General features: G+C 42.9%; 1 protein-coding gene across 9 annotated transcripts in view; it reads left to right on the top strand.

Annotated features, from left to right (window-relative positions):
• LOC139756673 (fat-like cadherin-related tumor suppressor homolog) overlaps positions 1-21,455 on the top strand; it is a 1,059,999-nt gene that overhangs the window by 886,879 nt on the left and 151,665 nt on the right. For 8 of the 9 annotated variants that reach the window (XM_071676345.1, XM_071676394.1, XM_071676389.1 and 5 more), the window contains 3 exons: positions 6,291-6,392; positions 13,623-13,778; positions 16,476-16,686. In XM_071676345.1, the coding sequence (XP_071532446.1) occupies positions 6,291-6,392; positions 13,623-13,778; positions 16,476-16,686 (469 nt within the window). The remainder of the gene's footprint in view (positions 1-6,290; positions 6,393-13,622; positions 13,779-16,475; positions 16,687-21,455) is intronic. The other variant, XM_071676360.1, reaches the window with a different exon arrangement.

Genomic DNA, 21,455 nt, shown 5'->3' with positions numbered 1-21,455 from the left:
CCGCCTCTTCTTCCTGTAGGGTCACAACTAGAACAAGGAAGAAGCCAGACTAGGCCAGACAGAGGCTTCCTCTCGTGGAAGAGATGGGGGGAGCAGTTGTAGGGTTTGAGAGGAGGCTGTTAGCGTTGGGAGTAGGAGGGATGAAAAATTAGGGGGTAAAAGTTGATGTTGAAAGCAGGGTTAGTGAGTGAAGGGAAAAGGGGTTTGTGTCCAGGGATTTGAAAGACATGATAAGGTGTGACGACAGTCAAAGTTGTAAAGGTATAAAAGAGCGGTTGTGGCTTGAGTACATGGAAGTTATAAAGGAAGGAACTAAATGGAGAAGATAGGATTATTATGTGATGGTTGTGGCGAAAGGGACAGTGAATAGTTATAGGTGAGACGGTGAAGGAGTTGTACAGAGATGTGTGACAAAGGAAAGAGAGTTGGTGAATCGAGTTTTATGTCAGAATGGGAACAGAGGGTGGAGAGAGAGAGAGAGAGAGAGAGAGAGAGAGAGAGAGAGAGAGAGAGAGAGAGAGAGAGAGAGAGAGAGAGAGAGAGAGAGAGGGGAAGTATTTTGTGAAGGGAATGTACGGACTTTTACCATGGCGATAATCTCACTGTTGAAAGGAGGACCTAAGAGTTGTGCTTGACAAAGGCCGAAGAGCAGAGTGCACTCACACTTGTATTCAGGGGTCAATGGTGCAATTTGCCCTGAGTAAATCAGAGTATATAATTCCTGTGCTTCAAGACTCCAGAGGCGCTATATACAGTTAGGCATCCTGCGGGCGGTAGCTGGATTGCTGAGCCAAGAGGCCATGAGAGAGGCATATTAAAGCTCCTCTCAAGCAGTCCTTTGCTTGAGCCTCCTCCCGCCAGTTTAATGTGTCTGTGAGGGAGACCGCATTACCTGTAGGAGTCGCACATCTGAAGCTGAGCGCCTCTCTCTCCTGCATCCTCAAGACCCTCAGCTCCTGCATCTTGCGGTGCAGGAGGCCGTGGTATAGGAGAGGAGTGGGCTTTAATACCCAGGAGATGGACACGGGACGCACAGAAATGGAAGTTGGCAAACAAAGAGAGTAGAGACGAGTGGTATGAAATAAGAATGGAAGTGTGAGAGGCGAGGCGTATCGTAAATAAAAGACAAAATGCCAAAGGATGTTGTCGAAGGTACAAAAATCCACTGAGTGACCTTGAAGGATAATAACAGATGCAAATCGTAGGAAGTGAAAAAGAGAGATATAGATATGGAAAGACAGGGATATAAATACTAATAGATAGAGAGATATAGATATGGAAAGATATAGATATGAAGGGATATAAATACTAATAGATAGATGGATAAGAGTGATATTATATTAGTAAAAATACAGGCAGGGTAAATGAGGTTTAAAAGGTAAAGAAAATTGTGGGTGGGGAAAGCCGGAAGTAATAATAAGATCCGGGTTGCATAAGGTATTAAAAGCATTAAGCATATTAACTCCTGATGGGGTTTACAGCGAAGTTCTTGCTTTCTAGGTAGGAAAGAGAGGAAGCCTTAGGTAGGAGAGAGAGAGAGAGAGAGAGGAAGTCTTTGACTGAATTCACCATTTTATGTATATATATATATATATATATATATATATATATATATATATGTATATGTATATATATGTATATATATATATATATATATATATATATATATATATATATATATATATATATATATATATATATATATATATATGCTTCAACAATAACTGAAAACTACAGTTCTAATTTCATTATTATTTTCTAGATGTGATCATTTGTGCCTAAAATAAAACATATATATATTTATGTAGATGTCCAGGACCTGTGCCAGCATGAGCTTATTGGCTGGTGGAGGCGGCGCTGGTGGTGGTGGTGTGAGTCATCTGTCGTTGCCACCGGGGGCGCTTCCGTCAGCGTCATGACTCACCCTCTGACCCCGGGGTCATAAGCCGGGGTCAGAGGGGGAGTCAGGGTGCTAACGGTAGAGGGGGAGAGATGGTGGTGGAGGAGGGAGGAGACTGGTGGACCCCAGTCGCCATAACTCCAGCCTTAAGCTCATGTCTGCACTGATCCTCACACCCGCCGAGGTTAGATTATGGCGCTAACAAACCCTGTCTTACTTCCTTTATAATTCCACGCAGGCTCGGCACCTTAACTGAGCTCCCGGATTACATTTTTATTACGTGGGTGCGTGGCTGTAAACATACATACATACATATATATATATATATATGTGTGTGTGTGTGTGTGTGTGTGTGTGTGTGTGTGTGTGTGTGTGTGTGTGTGTGTGTGTGTGTGTTTCACTCGCGTGTTTCCACCGTCCAACACCTCATTTCTGTTTCACAGTAATTTGGATTTGCTTGGTGAGTTCACCATTTTCCTCCACTGGCTTAGCTTCTCCCACTCGTCTCCTAACCAGAATCTCGACCTCGGAACCCATAAACCAGGTTTCTCCTTCATGCACAAGACATTTCAAATTCGTTAATCATTTTTCATAAGACGTACAGACATTTATCCCCGACCCCAAGGATTTTTCCTCCTAGGTTTAACCCGGCACTCTTTTGCTAATGCGGGACACGACAAATAGGTTTCAAACACACACACACACACACACACACACACAACACACGCGCGCGCGCGCGCGCGAGTGGGTAATCACAAATAGATAGTACACTGACCGTGAAACAGCGCGGGACCCTGGGTTCGAATCCTGGGCGGGGCAGTCGACCCACACCCAACCCAGGTGTTCATCCTCTCCTCAGGGCTTAATCTGCGGAGTGTGTGTGTATGTACAAACATAGGAATTAAGACATGATACATATATACAAGGTTAAGAGGCGAGGCAACAAGAATGTTAAATTTTCCCCATAGCACGCAAGTAGCAGTTACTAATTGTGATCAAACACACACACACACACACACGCACACACCTGATGCACTGATATATGAACCTGCTCACTCGAACTAGAACCCAATGCCACACATGCTTCACTCCATTGGTCTGTCTTCCATCTTCTGAACTACTCTGTGTACTGGAGAGAGCCAAATCCTCCACTATAACTTTGCATTTCTCCCTTGCGTCTCTTTGCCTCCTGCTTCAGTGTGGTATTGATATCATTCCTAGCGTCCATTTTTGGTAGGCACACGTTCAGAGTTCGTATGGATCAAGCTGACGTTCATTCTCCCAGGCGAGCGGACGATCGACTGCTTTCTATGTGTCCGCCATTCACTTCTGACACAGTGTGACTTGACTGATGAAATCATTCATCTTGAACTATTTCCACTGGTCTTTTCTAGCCATATGTATTTATTTTATGTCCTTGACTCCCACAAGTTTCTCTCTCTCTCTCTCTCTCTCTCTCTCTCTCTCTCTCTCTCTCTCTCTCTCTCTCTCTCTCTCTCTCTCTCTCTATCTATCTATCTATCTATCTATATATATATATATATATATATATATATATATATATATATATATATATATATATATATATATATATAAAGCTCTACTCTGTGTGTGTGTGTGTGTGTGTGTGTCTGTGTGTGTGTGTGTAATAGAGATGAATTATGATGTATATTACAAAGGTATTTTTTTCAAATTTATTGCTTATTGGCGAAGTTGGCTTTATCTTAAAGATGTCTCACGACAGGAACTGCATATCACCTGTCCTCCATGAACTGCTTGGTGGCCCAGATCATTCTAGTTATCTCAAGTTCTGCTCATCTTAAGCGCAGGGAACAGCTGTCTTTATATCATACGAGAAACGTTTTTATGCTATGTTTCAACTGATGTATAACAAGAAAAAGAACGATGGTCTCCGATAACGATTTACGTTCTCGGGGAAAATGAATTTTAGAGAGCGTCTCTTGGTTACTGAATGAAACGTCACTATGAGACAAAAAGGTGATCATGTCTGGAGTTGACCACAGAAAACGCGGAAGTAAGTGAAGGTGCTCGAGTTTGCTGGAAGTTGATGGAGAACCAGGAAGAGGACGCGGAGTTACCTGGTGAAGTCTTCGGGGTTCTTCATCCCCAAGAGCTCAGTCTGGGCCCAGGCTGTTGGGGTGGGTCGTTTGTCGACCAATAGGTTCTCTTGACACAGCAGACGGCTCTGAACCATACGTCAGAGCCGCTTCAGAAGAAAGAAAGGTAGAATGATTTAGAAACACGGATTCATCAGCAGCCATTTTGATGGCATCGTAGTTATAAAGAGAAGTATGAGAAAGTTATACGTTGCTGGATGATTATGAGTGTAAAGCAGGGAAATGAAAAAGAGAGATAACACGTTTGAAAAAAAGGGGAAAGGGGGCTACAAAATATGATAATGGACACAGATGGAGATGTTTCATGTATGCGCAGGGAAGCAATGAAGCAAAATAGGAACAGTATGAGAAACTGTGTTGGAATGGCTGTGAGGGAGATAGATGGCGAGGTATGTATGCAGACAAGAAATGGAACTTAACAAAGTAAGGGAGAGAAGGGGAAAACACCCCAGAGATAATCTTTATCTGAGGAATTGAAAGATAACAGGTTGGTAATTCTGGACAACACAGAAAGAAATCATCAAATACAAAGTTGAAATTCAGTCTCGGGTGAGGGAGGAGGCTGGGAGTTGGAGCCGAGTAGGCGGGGGAGGAGGAGGGAAGGCGGTGGAGGTGAGACGGGGAAGTGGAAAAAGTTTTAGGAATCGTTTTTGAAAAGCCTTTAAAACTGTAGGCGATAGGGAATAAACCAGAAGTCAGAGCTGCGCGAGCGGGCAACTTGGTTCTCGTGAACAGAAACAGTACGCGAGAGAAGAAAACGTTGATATAAAAGGGTTGGAAATATCATTGTTTTAGATACAAAAGGGTGGAATGACACAGGTTCTCAGGTCGAGGTCTGGTGGAATATATAGCGACTGGTGATCAGAGAAGTGGAGCACAAATCGTCGTGGGGACACACTTGGAAACTAGGAGGTGGAGAGGTGGACAGAGGCCAAGGTGGAGAGATGTGGAGTAGAGGGAGGTTGGTGTTCGCCAGAGAAGAAGAGGAACGCATCGAAAAACTCTGGGGGAGGAAAGTTTGAGCAGCGTAACACGTCATGTATTAGGGAAGATGGGGGAAGGAAATCAGAAGTGTCGATGCTGGAAGATGGGGGAAGGAAATCAGAAGTGTCGATGCTACAAGATGTATAGGAAGAAACGGCAGAAGGTGGGGCGCTCCGATAGCTACCTAGTCCTTTACGAAGCCAGGGTGGTGAACTGGCGACCCCAGGGTGGTGAACTGGTGACCCCAGACTAGGCAACTTGAGTCTCTCACCTGAAGAGGAATTATGTTTCTCCAACACAGAATAAATACTGGTTTTGTGTATTTTTTATTAAGTTCAGTTGTCGGTGAAGATCCGCTTGGCCTTAGGCCAGTCTTCGCATGGCCCAGTCTCCCAATTCTATCTCTGGAAGCTTAGCTCTTCTCACAGCTTTATGGCGAAGAGATTTCTCTGGAAAAATGTCTATTATTAATATTTTATTTTCTTGGAATGCCAACGAAATCGATCCAATCCTCTAGACAGATCCACAGTTTCATCTCGTGAATGACGTTGAGTTCCTTAGCCCACGTCATTTCGGTATTAGTTTGTCGAGTTCTGGTCAGCATGTGTATAGAGGACGAAAACCCGATGCAGCACTGCTTCCGGAAACAGGCTTTCCGACACCTGTTGAGGCGTGGGCTTGATCCCATAGGGAAGTAATGATCTAAGCAGGTGTTGACCGAGTCAGTGGCTGCCACAGTTCGGGACCCAGGGAGAGACCCCGATGAGTAACCACATCGTTTTAAATCAAAGATTATATTTTCATTTTACGTAAATTGAGACTGTGGTGCTCTATGATGTGTCGAGATGAAACTAGGATGCCACGTGCCACCATAAAGCCAAATTTTGCCAATAGATTCTTGAAAACGAATCCATGATATGTGACTAACTCGTTCAGATAACCGAGCCTGCGTCGGGAGAAAGCACCTCCTCCAGTTACTAGGATGTCATCTTGCCTCTACTGTAGTTGATTAATGACATAACTGTGTATCTTCTTAACCTGACCCCCACCCTCCCCCCCGCCCACCCACCCACCATTATAATTGTTCCTCATGACATGTGTGTAACGGGCACTGACCTTGTGTGCCACGCTTCACCTCCCTTCCCTCACGACCTGTAGCCACCTTCGTAAAGCTTGTGTGCCTTCTGTAAATACACCTTTGCTTTCCTGTCCTTGGTGCTATGTATGTGGTGGTGGTGGTGGTGGTGGTGGTGGTGACTGTGGTGCAGCCCGACCCTGTGGACGATGGTAGTGAGTCGGTGTGGGCGTGGGGGGACTGGGTGTCTTTCTCGCCCACACAGATCACCGCCCAAGACGACGCCTTGTTCAGGGTAAGAGGGGCACAAGAGACACTGAAATCTGTGGGATGTTTTTTTCCCCCCTCCCCCCCATTGTGTGTGCACGCACAGCATGTTGGAGACATTTGTCTTGGTATTGCTCATATCATGTTGCTGAGAGTCTGTCAGTATCCCAGACATGTAATTATTTTATATAACACCTTATTACAAGATTCCACCAGGGGGCAGTTTGAGTCTAGTCATTGTAGTTTCTACAGTGAAGCTGTCCTGGTAGTCTTTATCTGTTAGCACTGCCTCGCGGTTACGAGGGAATCGCTCCAGTTAGCACTACATTACAAGTAGAACAATCATTAGTGTCATTCACCCCCTATTGGCTTTCATTATGTTCCTCTTTATGTCTTTTTTATATGAAATTCTTTTACTTTGCAATTTAGAAGATCCAGTTGTTGCGATAGGGAGATGATTACGTTGAAGACTTTAGTCAGTGCGAGTCCAAGACAGTGAAGGGACAGGACCACATCGTTGTGAGTGACGGACAGAGAGAGCTGTCATCTACACACACCCGGAATGCCAGTTATCTGTGTACAAGACAAGTGTATAACTATGTAAAAAAAAAAAATCGAGTCTTGAGGCTATCATTTCACTGGGCCATGACTGTTGGCCAGCACGGCAGTGGGTAGAGCTGGCTTTCCAGCCGGCTGGACTGGTCTCACTCACACTGCCCCCACGCCCCCTACACACACACTCTAGTGCTGGGTCACTACCACATCGTCATACCATCAGACACCTTCCTCACAGCGAGGCCACGTGACATTCCGGTGACCTGGGCTTGGTCTGTGGTCAAGCATGACAGACAGTACCACACAAAGCCAGCAGTGTGTGTGCGTGTGTGTGTGTTAGAACACGATTTCGCTTGTCTGACGCATTTTTCGCTTGTGTTTTCGTGTTCCTAAAGTTGACACTAACATCTCCACCTGGGAATCACTGCAAGACTAAGATGGTTAGTTTGAGACTACTATAGTAACACTAACAGAAATGAGTGTTTATTATTCCAACAGAAAGCATAGTCCAGAGATAATGACACTGTGTTATTCATGAACTTATAAGTGTATGTTGTAAAGTCTATGTTACGAATGTCTTTGCGCTGATAATGGTTACAGTGACGCTAGTCCAGTTATATATGTGTGTGTGTGTGTGTGTGTGTGTGTGTCTTTGTGAACATAATGTCTGCTTTCTGTTTCGTGCAGTTTGACCCTTTTGTCCGCCTCATGAAGACACACTTTGTAATTCATGTTGTTAAACCTCCTGACCCTAAGGTAAAACGCATCAAACTGTATGGCGTGTTTTTTTTTTTTTTTTTGTTTTTACTGGCAGTCTGATAACATACCTGGAGAAATCTGTCACTATCGAGTTGCAAGATAATGTTAAGATGGTCGGCAGCTGAAGAGCCCGAGGGGAATGAATGCTCTCCAACCTTGTCTGGATGACGCTCGAGAAATGATATATGGAAATACAGGTTGTTGCATCAGAACACCTGGCCAATGCAGTTCACTCAGAATATCTTGGAAAAGAAATGTCTGTAGCTCAAAAATCACCACTAGATATGGTCATAGTAAAAGGTTATATAATGACCATCAGATAGACACAGTGGAGTCTTTTCTTTTGTGTTGATTTCGCTGTGGTGGAACAAGCTGTGTCATTCGCATCAGACGCTCAGTGTTTTAAGATTAACCTTGATGACAACTCCTTGAAATCGACGGTACGATCCTTGAGCACGACCGTACGATCCTGGAAAACAAGGGTATGATCCTGCAGAGCGATAGTACGACCCTTGAGCACGACGGTACGATCCTTGAGCACGACCGTGCGAAGTTGGAGCTACGATGGTGTCTCACACATCAGCTCAGTCAGCATACATCGTCGTGTGTGTGTGTGTGTGTGTGTCTCTTAACGCGTGAAGAGTCTAGATAAGATAGGGCAAACTGTGGAGACCTTCCGTACTGTTGTTATCAGAGCGGCCCCTTGCCCGTCCATGACCTTGTGTGTTGTTGTGACGCCTCGTTTTCTCTTCAGTGTCGTTGACATTGTGTGCGGTGAGCTTCCCCGTCACCCATCAAGCATGGTCCTCTTGGATTCTTCGCACTACTCTGAGCTATCTGCATGTTGCCATGTGCATGTCCTGGGGTTCAACAGTGTTCTTGCCATCTACATGGCCTTGTGCATGTTTGCATCCCGCCCGCCTCCCAGCTGGGCCAACACACTGGTCTATCCGCCTTGAGCCGTGTTGATCTTGTAAATCAATACACTCGTGATTAGCATTAGAAGAGCAAGGGATGATACATTTCATCCTTGGATTAGCTTTATATGTTTTTGTCTATATGATTAAGGTATAACTGTTTGCATTTGCAGATAATTTAACCAAGAACATAAAACATGTTTCGATTCCAAGAATTGCCTATCAGTAGGTTTGGACGTCATCAAGAATCGTTTTATTATCAGGCAGTCAAGATGTCTCCTTGTTTGAAGTGATTGGTAGGAAGGAAGCACTAGTGGGTTGCATGTCTGGATAAGACATGCCTTGGAATAAGGACTTTGTCTTATTCCTGAATATCTCGAGTTGATATTCTCACTCGAGGGAACTAGGAACACAGCTGATCGCGTCACGTATGATTAGGTACAGTCATGCCACTAGTAACTGACCGTATGTACCCCGGATCATGTACTGATAGCTTATCACCACATAAGTGAGTGGCACTCGTGGGAAGATATATACAGTCGATTGTCTTATCACAAATACACAGGTGTAAGGGTTAGCCAGATACTCAATTGTAGTGCCACAATTGAACAAATGCACAGATAATTAGGTTATATGTGACTAGATGTATAAAATCATAACAAATACACAATTGGTCATGATAAAGACAGTCAGGTTCACAGGATCTATACCAGCTGCTTTGCTTGAGCAGTGACCTGCCATGACACGCGTGCATTCAGCTCGTCCCTCATATTCAATCATCTCATCTAAGATATCCATTTTGATATGTCCATAATGATCAAGAAATACCTTCAACGTATAGTACAAACAGAGGCTATCACATGATAAAGAACTTCGTCCGTCCACCTTAAATTTACATACATATGTGGCAGATTCATACAAGGGGTAGCAAACACTCAGGGGGATATAATATAAGCGTGTCAGCTTATTTGTCATACAACTGATGGAGACTGGCTCCCACCCTGCTTCAAAGCACCACCAGGTTTAGCATCCACAGACTCTGTTCCAGATCAACGACACGGGAGCTACGAGTAGCCATATACTTTGCCTCGCGTTGATTGTATAGGACGTGTGTCGTAGAAATGGCTTTTATCATTAAATTCTGGATGTATATAAAAGACATTAGGGTACTGAAATTGGGAACAGAAGAGAGAAAGAAATGAGAGAGTCGATCCCAGGCAGATACTGTTTTGGATGGGTCATGAATGATTGTGCAATATACAGAATGCCAGAGTATGTAATGGGTCCCATGAGAGCAAAAAAAACAAAGATGCGAGGATACGTTAATTGTGTATCACTGGATCTGAGTGTTATCAATATCATGAAGACAAATCCAATGAACAGATTATAAGAAGGTTACGTTTTGAAAGAACATGACCTTTGCTTTCGGTATGAATGAACACACTCGTACGCACGATTGAAAGATCTTACAGTTCGAGGTCACTCGAGGGTTCATCAGGTCAGGGATGAGACTGAATGGTCAGCGAAGAGATCAAACGGTCAGTGATGAGACTGGATGGTTAGGGATGAGAGTGGATGATCAGTAATGGGTCTGAATGGTCAGGGATGAGAATGAATGAGAAAAGGGGAGGAGGAGAGACTAACATGAGCGAGAAAAATATGTGAAGCAGAGTCACTAAAGAGAAAGATGATGAACATTTAAAGATTGCCTACGACACAGTACAAGTTAGTCAGAGCTTCCGTAAAGTTCCCTTGAGGAAGTATCAACAGTGACAAGCAAAGTGGAGAGTGAAGTGTGAACATGGGGCGTGACGGAGAGGCAGCTGAAGAAAATTAGCCCCCGAGAGAGAGAGAGAGAGAGAGAGAGAGAGAGAGAGAGAGAGAGAGAGAGAGAGAGAGAGAGAGAGAGAGAGAGAGAGAGAGAGAGAGTTTGTAAGAAACAGGATTTTGGACGCACTGATGAAGAGCGATGAAGACTCTGTCTTTACAATACGTAGCATGTTAGGCTATTTCCATATGTGAAGAACAGAAAACTATTGCGCAAGTACGTGAGTGAGTTCAGGGGGGGAAGTCTGTCTCGAGATTTGAATAATACACAGGCGATCACAAGTCGGAATAGCACACAGGAGGACGATAGGAATTATGGTGATTTGTGAGATGGATAAGTGGTGAGACAGCCCTCAGTAAGGCTCATAGATAAAGCCCTTTTCAAGTGCTCCAACACACAACTACTGGCCCATAGGTAAGAGGAGAGGTGGACCAAGGCAGCGATAGCCAGAGCCAGTGGGAGGGTTGTCAAGGGTTAGGGGAATAGCAGTGGATCAAGAGGAAACGCGAGCCTTCTATAGTAAATCAATTTAAGCGTACATTGTGAGTAATAAGATGCTCTTGTTAGTGCGGGTATTACTCTTCGTTATGATGTAAACATGCGTAGACTATAAGCCTGTTTGCCTGTAATCAGTTCACTTCAAAAGATTGTCGTTTCTGTAACGAATAATTCATAGATACGAGAAAGGTATAAAGTTTCTCAGTGCTTGAAAAAATAGATTTCTTTATCAGTCTCATCTTGAAGGAATTGCATTCTCTTTTTTTGAGCTTCGAACTTTCGACACTTCTGGCTGATCTCAGGGGGGGTGTTAACCACTCATTCACCTTACAATTATGACAAAGAGAACATCTGAGATTGCATAGGAATCATGACAAAGATAATGACGTGAAATTTTAAGGCATCCAGGTCACACCGACCAACAATATGGTATATAGCACCTCGGTCTATGAACAATAAAGGTCTTCCAGCGTACACTCTGATGATCAGGCATTGGAAAAAAAAAAATCTTTGTAAACTGTGGAATTATAAATTTCAGTTAACTGTCCATGAATTTTAGCCGACCACGGCGTGAAAATTTTGTACGATTTTTTTTCAGATATAAATACCAGAAACGATGCACATGGATACAAAAAATATAAAAACGTGTGCACTGAAAAAAATTATTCATTTCTAAAGAACAAAATGCACTGGCATCAACTGTTATAACAAAAGAAAATAATGTTAATAATGAAGTTGCGACGTAAAATCTAGAGAACAAAATCTATTCATCAAGACAGAATTTTTAAAGATTCTAATGTTCATTTCTCTCTTGAACTGTATACCTTACAATTACTGATGACTAAGCAGGCGGCTCTTCGTTAAAACGCATCTCGTTCGTCGATCTCCAGATGAAACTCAACACAAGATGTAAGAGTGGGAAATATTTTAAGAAAGAGAACTCGTCCAGAGTCCACACTACAAGGTCAGCTGAAGTACCTTAAGTGATATTGGACCATCCATAGTCAAGAGTTGCTCATGGGTGACGTGTTCTAAGCATAAGGTCGCTCATAATGGTAAATTGGATGGTATATATATATATATATATATATATATATATATATATATATATATATATATATATATATATATATATATGGCTTGATGAATGACGTTTTAATTAGCATACCCTTAGATGGGTTTCATCTTCTCTTTCATCGTTGATTCGTAAGAAACATAGAAGCAAAGGAAAAATATTTAAGCTTCATCTACTTTCTCGTCGTTTTCGTATACAGTAAACAGCCATGACGTAACCATGACGTAGTCAGTAACATGGCATTTTCAGACGTCATCTCCAGCAACAGGCTGCGTCGTCCTGTTTCTTTGTCCTCCAACATCTCCAACTATCCCCTTATCACCCAAGTTTCCGAAATCTACCCGTCATCACCTCAGCTGCAGGGGAAACTCCTTCAGGCTCATTTATTACTAAATAGCTTTCCTCTTGTGAAGCAGGGAGCCTGAGCTGTGAGTTACGTCACGGTTAAGTACACAGTAACGATGGCAAATCCTTCGTTGTAAATTGTAAGTGATGGTCTTAACCCTCCACCACTTCAGGCGAGGACTTACGCGCTCTAGCCAAGTCCCATCAGACTATCTTTTCAAGCTATATATATATATATATATATATATATATATACATACATACATACATACATACATCTCTCACTGACCTCCGCATTACACTACCTCTTTTTCTTTCTGAAATTCAGTGGTACGGGAGAAGTAGCGAAGCCACTGGCCTAGCCCGCCACCAGGTGCCGGGTGTCGAAACACTTGGCCCTTCCCTGAAAAAAATAAGCAAATGACAGAACTGAATTCGAAATACGTCTACACTTCGAGGACGGCAGCACGACCCTTGGGTATGATGGCGTGACCTGAATGATTAATAAGGGTCAGACGAAAGGTCACTACACCGTGATACCCAAGGGTCGTACCGTCATGCTTTTCAAGGTCGTGCCTGACGACCATACTGGGTCCTGACGGCGCATAACACAACGGCCAGAGATGGTCGAGACGGACGCACAGCTCTCCATATTTTCTCCAATAGACTTCACTTGTTTTTTGTTTTTGTATTTTTTGCATGTAAGGCTCAAGGCCTTCTCAAATCTTTGCATAGTTAGAGTGGTATATGTCATACTCTACATCTTTATCATTATCTGTAGGGAATGATGCATGACTAGAATATGTTGCTACATTATATACCCGTAAACGGCATGATTTAACACCACTTGATATTGTAATGAAGACCTAATCTCTTATGAATAAAGAGTCCACATTAAAATCTGAAATACAGTTAAATCTGGCAGCACGATGCCATTCATCACTTATCAATAAGCAGTGAAGACACTTTTAAAAGCGCCATCAACCATTAAATTTTCCCTGCTCCATCAACTCTTGTAAAGAGATTCCTGTCTTAAAGTCTTGTTCCTTCCATATAACGCCACTACAAGTGAACAGTGGTCTCACGTTTTACCGCACCAGTTATAAGAACTCTTGCTAAACCTCTCTTAAAACCCTCTCAATCCTCACGGTTCTCAATTCTTGATAATCTAAATCAACTCATTTGTTTCTATTTCCCACCGTGTGAATACCGAGGCGCTGCTGTGTAGTAAGTTGTACCCAGGCAGTTGCGTCATTCTCTTTTTCTCCCTACATCGTGAAGGTGTTCGCCAAGGACGCAGACACCGGCATGAACGGCGACCTCGACTACAGCATCAAGACCGGCAAGGGCAAGAAAGGTCGCTTTAAGATCCACCCGAAGACTGGACAGGTGTACACCAACAAGGCCTTCACCCCAGCCAAAACATTTGACCTAATGGTAGGCATTAAAGACCGTTTTTTATGTGTGTGTTTGTATATTTATAGCTAAGTCACGTGTCATACTGTATCATGTATTGTACCTTGTAACATTTACCTAAAGGAATTTACTACCTCTCTTGTAATAGCATGATTGACATGGATTAATGTGCGATTAAATTATCTACGATGATAAAGGAGTGATGGATGCAGTAAGCACATGAACCTAATGATAGAGACATAATTACCTCGACTTAACAATTTTCTGTTAAGAAGATGGTGAGCATGTCATATAGCTAGCCTATTGCCTCCTCAAGACACGACATTCTCAGTGTGAGGTGAACCCCTCGTGATCATAAGACACTTGTTTAATGATTATTATCATCCAAACGTTTGTTTTGTCATGGCAAAAGCAAGTGCATTAATATTTGGTTATACAGTCAGGCAATATGGACAGATGAGATGCAGGCAAGCAGTGTGGATAGGTGAAATGCAAGCAGGCTGTGTGGATAGAAGAGATAAGGGCAGGGAGTGTGGATAGACGAGATACAGTCAGGCGATGTGGACACACAAGATAGCGAGACAATATGGAGAGACGAGTGTACTTTAGTTTTCCATTATCTCACGGCACCATGATATATATACGTGTATATATATATATATATATATATATATATATATATATATATATATATATATATATATATATTGTAATCTGTGTATCCCTGTTCCCTGTAAGCCTGCGAGGCTAAAGTTGGGGACCCCACGTCTGCAAAATTAATATCCACAAAAGGTTCATGGTTGTATAAACTTCATCCTACACATGTAGAGGGGAGCGGGATAAGAGATAACGAAAAAATAGATATACTGCGCTGCTGTTTTACTAATTGATTAACATTAGGAGGAGTAAAAGACGTAATGTTACCTACTGTGCTGGATCCAGTCGAGCAGCCTTCGAGGTGAAAATGATGGAATCTTTTGATTCGTTTGTTAAGCTCAAATAGAGGGTACCATTTGAATATGAATTTTACATCTGCTTTTATGGAAGTCTTTTCCATGCTCTCTGGGACTTGCTGTAAGCCATACATTAACTATAAAGAGAAAGTTTTATGGTATGCCTTGCCGTTCCAACAACTAAGGAATAGTGTAAATGTAACATTACAAGTGACACAAGAAAGGATCAGGTTTTGTTTCACGACCCGCAAAGGTTTATGCTGCTTGATGCCTGATTCATATCGATGGTGTTATGTTTGCCGTTGCTAAGTACTAATTCACTATTCCGGGTTCGATCCTTGTCGTAGGCAGAAGGCGCACAGTTCGTTCCAGCTTTTCATTCTTTCTCTGGTTGATATATAAACGGGTACGATCTTCGGCTAGGGTAAAGCACCACAACTGTGACAGGCCTGGCCAACCGACAGCTTGGTAGCTCTGATCGTGTTAACCCAGGGGCTGGCCATGTTTGGGGACGTGGCGTTACTGACAAGCTGATGAGCACACGAAGAGCTAGTACTTTCTTAAGCCGATCCAGGGCATCACAGTTTAGGTACGGTGCCACAAGACTATTCAAGTAATGATGTCACTCAACAAAGAACGAGGCTATGCATAATTTGTATTAGTGTACATTACTTAACGAGAGAAGGCCAGCTGTCTTCATTGTCCTGCACCAGTTGTTGGATACTAATACAGCCGTAGCTCAGTCTGTTGGCGCTATTTTCTGACAAAGTACCCCGTCGCTCAGGGACAATGTTGCCTCACTGTTTTATGTCAACATAAGCTTTGGTCGATCCCCGAACGCTTTGTTAGGACACTGTAATGAGATCAAGTAGCCTGTTTTTCATCATATCTGAGTCTTTGTAGTCTTAACACTAAAATGGTGTTTCATTAAATATAGAGTCATAAATCGGCAATACAATGGTGACGATCCCTAATTATTATATACTGTTGAGGCATTGTTCCTGGATCCTTCCTCCACTCGATAATAAACAAAGGACCGACAGTCGGCCTAGCGTCTCGTCACCTAAATACATCCGCATTACGGGTGACAATTTCCCATTGAGATAGCAAACCCTCACCCTCAAATCTCCCCCAATCTCCGGAACCAGAATGATTTCCGTAGGATCCCCGAGAGAAATTCAAGCTCATTTACAAAGTAGGGCGCATGACAAGACAAAAAATGGAGACATTAGCACAGGATCCTGGGAAAATTAGATGGTGCTATGACTTAGGAAACTTTAATTCTTCCACAGGCTTTGCCGAATGGTCCTTATTTGTCAGCGACACATTTTCTGTTGTTGTATCCGCTTTACAGAGTTCACAATAAGATCTTTTACCCAGGCAGTACATAAGAAAGAAAATATATAAAGGGAACAAAGTCAGAGGTTGATTATGTATCCCTTGCACCACGGCCGTCCACATTGCCCTAAAAGGCAGCTTTTGCCATTTTTACGGTAATCCAGGTGATTACCAGAGGCTGTTAAGAGCCCCTAATGTGAGCTGGCTGCAGATAGCCTGGAATGTACGTGTCGTGGGAGGCCCACCATCACAAGTAATGCTATTACTGTTAAGGTCATTGGAGTCTCGTTGTAAAAGACCGAGAAAATATCCAAGGCTACGACTGTATCATGCCCCTACAGTGGCGACATCATCACACCTACCATACCTGCCTTTCTATATTGCTCATCAGCTGTTACTTTGTACTTATGGTCATGGTGACCCACAGGTCCAGGCCCAGGACAACGGACAGCCACAGCTCAGCGCCACCACGCGAGTCTTGGTGCGCGTGGCGGACGTCCCAGAAACCTCGGCTCACCCACCCGTCCTACCAACCCTCGCGCCAGCCCACGTTATGGAGACGGACCCACCCGGACACCTCGTAGCCTTCGTCAACGCCCACGATCCTGACAACGACACCTTGTGGTACTACATTACAGGTAAGAAGCATAGATTAGTATACCTTGCTCTAGTGTAGTATGAAAGGCTTTCCTTGAACTGTACACGTAAAATACATCTTTTTTTTTTATGCCTTTCCCTAGATGCTGCATGGACACACACCGTCAATATCATAAGTCATTTCTTGACCAGGTGGCAAACCAGTGTAAAGCCTTTGCTTCTCAGTGCTCACGCATCTCAAGTCTTAGCTTATCTCTCTCGCCCACTCCTCCAAGAGTGTGATTTATTTACATGTACTTGTAGGAACAGGTTCAGTATTTCCTGTATTTGATCCTTGTTCATGTTTCTACTGATTTCAATGGTACTCGGATGTGCATATGACCACCGACAGTAAGCCATTTCTCGTGTTATTTTTGCATTTTATCTTTTGATGTAAGTCATCATTTTCTGTTGCGGATTCTGTCTGCCCAGCATATGTTATCTCCTTCCGATAAAAGGTCAGTAGATATGGAGTTGAATATTCGACGATGAAACAGCATTTTGCAGAGGTTTGAAGGAACAGGTGGATCCTGAGAGAGTGAATGGACAACTGCGAACAGCTAAAGCAATGAAGGTATCAACGACAATATGCATCATAGGAGGAGGAAGAAGCTATGTCTAGTGAAACTGCTTCGTTGGCAACCACCGGATAACCCGTATCCTTGGTACACATACGGTCGATATCTCACGTAACAGTAGTCTTGAAGTTCTGTGAAAATGAAGGAAATTGATTACGAAATTCCTTTCATTTGTAACTTGATATAAAGTAATGGTGATTTACATTTTTCTTTCTCCCAGCATCACGATAACAGTGTGTGTGTGTGTGTGTGTGTGTGTGTGTGTGTGTGTGTGTGTGTGTGTGTGTGTGTGTGTGTGTGTTTGTAGGTGTGTGATCGATCCACAGACTAAATGGGATTTTGGAGACATTTCTTCAACCGTTACTTACGAATATAAATCGAGAGCTTTCTCGATGAAGATATCTATATTTAACAAGAGTATATATATATATATATATATATATATATATATATATATATATATATGCATGCATATATTTTTATATTTCCTTGAGATTCATTATCTTCCTTTCTCGTCAAATGGAAAATTATATAGACACGATCCCTCAGGCTGTAGTTATCCTCGGTAGCCCCAAAGGAGGTTATACGCAGTAAGTGATCGTGTAACTAAATGTTCTCTATATAAGGGACGTGTATTTTCCTGATTAACACAATCCCTAAGAGTCAGGACCACCAAGTTATGCTCACCCGAGCATCATCAAGGATACAGTGAATGTTTAAATTTGTCATGAGTCCTTTTTTTGTCCTTCACAACATCATTGATTACGATGACACATAGCAACGGGGTCTTGTGCCCTCACCGAACAACGCTTTGTTAACGTTACATAAGAAAGATCTTGTGTCCACAGAGACTTGTGAGCTTTTGTGACACGTTTTATCAAATCTTGGAAACGTTAAAGGAACTGAAGTACTTCTGTGTCCCTGAAAGAGACAAAAAGATATATATATATATATATATATATATATATATATATATATATATATATATATATATATATATATATATATATATATATATATATAATTTTTTATTATCTTTTTTATTTTGCTTTGTCGCTGTCTCCCGCGTTAGCGAGGTAGCGCAAGGAAACAGACGAAAGAATGGCCCAACCCACCCACATACACATGTATATACATACACGTCCACACACGCAAATATACATGCCTATACATCTCAATGTACACATATATATATACACACACAGACATATACATATATACGAATGTACATAATTCATACTTTCTGCCTTTATTTATTCCATCGCCACCTCGCCACACATGGAATAACAACCCCCTCCCCCTCATGTGTGCGAGGTAGCGCTAGGAAAAGACAACGAAGGCCCCATTCGTTCACACTCAGTCTCTAGCTGTCGTGTAATAATGCACCGAAACCACAGCTCCCTTTCCACATCCAGGCCCCACAGAACTTTCCATGGTTTACACCGGACGCTTCACATGCCCTGGTTCAATCCATTGACAGCACGTCGACCCCGGTATACCACATCGTTCCAATTCACTCTATTCCTTGCACGCCTTTCACCCTCCTGCATGTTCAGGCCCCTATCACTCAGAATCTTTTTCACTCCATCTTTCCACCACCAATTTGGTCTCCCACTTCTCCTCGTTCCCTCCACCTCTGACACATATATCCTCTTGGTCAATCTTTCCTCACTCATTCTCTCCATGTGACCAAACCATTTCAAAACACCCTCTTCTGCTCTCTCAACCACACTCTTTTTATTTCCACACATCTCTCTAACCCTTACATTACTTACTCGATCAAACCACCTCACACCACATATTGTCCTCAAACATCTCATTTCAGCACATCCACCCTCCTACGCACAACTCTATCCGTAGCCCATGCCTCGCAGCCATACAACATTGTTGGAACCACTATTCCTTCAAACGTACCCATTTTTGCTTTCCGAGATAATGTTCTCGACTTCCAAACATTCTTCAAGGCTCCCAGAATTTTCGCCCCCTCCCCCACCCTATGATTCACTTCCGCTTCCATGGTTCCATCCGCTGCCAGATCCACTCCCAGATATCTAAAACACTTTACTTCATAGCTCCAGGAACGGAATTCAGCTCTCTAGTTTTTATGTATGATACACTAACACCAGAGCCCCTCATCAGCAGCTAAGCCCCCTTACACCTTTTCGTGGTTTCTCTCAGACCTCTTCATGTGACTTCATGTGCCCTGATCTGCAAGCCCTAAACCTGTGTATCACTTCCTCCAATTCTCCCATGCACGAATGTCATCCCCATACATTTTCAGAACCAAACATCTAAAAGAAAGAAAATCTTCACATCATCCTTCCTTCTCATTTTCCTCCTCGTTCTTTCACCATAAGATGCAAGTTTCCTCTTTGTTTGTTTCTCTTCATTCATCCTCTCCATATGTCCAAACCATTTACCACACTGTGTTCAGCTTTCTCAATCAAATTCCACCTACTACTACATTCTCTCTCTCTCTCTCTCTCTCTCTCTCTCTCTCTCTCTCTCTCTCTCTCTCTCTCTCTCTCTCTCTCTCTCTCATACAGTGTCATTCTTTACACGACCATCCATCCTCATATCACGTATTGCATTAGGGTATTTCACCTTCATCCACTTCCGATCTTTTGCTTTTAGGATCGAAGAACCAAAGCTATACATCACACTCGAGAATATTAGAAACATCAAGACTTTTCCATCCTCACAGTCCTCATTTCTGCTTGAAGCTTTGCCTCTTTATTCATCCAGTGGTTCACTTCAGCTCCTTCTCTTTAACCATGTAGAGTCCCAGGTGTTTAAAATTCCCCAAATCCTCTAGATTTTCCCCGTTCAAATTGACGCTCAAACCAACCTGTCTCATCCCACTTAGTTCATGACGTTACTTTTATTTTGACTCTGAAATTTCTCCTTCCACACACTCCCAAATTCAGATTAAAGCTTGTGTAGTGTTTCATTCGAGTTTGCCAAAAGAACCGCGTTATTTGCAAACAACAAAAGACTTCTCCCCACCCCCATCCCAGCATACTGTAGACCCCTCTGCCTCCCTCCAGGCCTCTTGCATTTCCCTCCCTCATCATTCCGTTCATAAGCCGATGAGACAGGCATGGTGACATCACCAATCCTTACCACAGTTACACCTTCACTTGGAACCACTCACCCTCCAGAGCTCCCAAATCACACAGACACTCTTCTCTCCTGATAGAAATCCTTCACTGCATCTGGTAGCTTCCCTCCCACATCAGATATTCCCAGTACCTTTCACAGGGTATCTCTTATCATCAGTGTCATACATTTTCTCCAGTCTCATAAATGACACTTACCAATCCACCAGTTTCTCCAAGTAATTCTCACATCAGTTCTTCAAAGCGAACACCTGAAGAGACGTTACCTCCCCCCAGTCTGATGTTCTGTGCTTGTCACCGTCCTCCCAGTCGCCACTCTCCATACAGTTTTACCAAGTCTACTGAGTTGGATTATACTTGTGTAACTCGAGAACTCACTTTTGTCCCCCTTACCCCTATATACTGGCACCACACAGGCATTCTGTCGGAACTCAGATCTTGAGCCACAAATACCATGGGAATCCTAACTAATCAGTCACCAGCAATATTGTTTCCTTCCTTTAGAAATTCAACTGTAATCCCTTCCACTTTGCCACACTTCACACACTTCATTTTACACGAGGCTTTTACCATTCTCTTTTCACAAATTCATTTGCCGTGACTCTGTCATTTTTCACACCTTCTCGTCCCATACGCTCAGCATCAGCTTCCCTATCATCTAATGAATTCAATATGTCGTCAGAATACTCGGAAATATACCGAAACCACAATCCTCTATCCACATCTAGGCCCCATACACCTTTCCATCGCCGCTTCACATGTCCTGCATTAGCCCACTGACTGTATTTCGACCACTGTATACCACATCTTTCCGCTTCACTCTTTGCCGTGCGCGCCTTTCACTCTCCTGCATGTGCAGGCCTCCGATCACTCAATATCTTTTTCACTCCATCCTTCCATTTCCAGTAACCACACTCTTCTTACCACCACATATTGTCCTCAGACGTTTTACTTCCAACATATCTACCCTCCTTCGCATATCCTCATCTTATTCCCATTATCGCATCCATACAACATCGTTGGGACTATTACACTTTCAGTCATGCCTATTTTCGCCCTCCTGGATGACAGCCT

The sequence above is a fragment of the Panulirus ornatus genome, chromosome 2 (genome assembly GCF_036320965.1).
Source record: "Panulirus ornatus isolate Po-2019 chromosome 2, ASM3632096v1, whole genome shotgun sequence".
Taxonomy (NCBI): Eukaryota; Metazoa; Arthropoda; class Malacostraca; order Decapoda; family Palinuridae; genus Panulirus; species Panulirus ornatus.
Note: the sequence above shows the minus strand (reverse complement) of the source record. Positions and strands in the feature narration are given on the sequence as shown.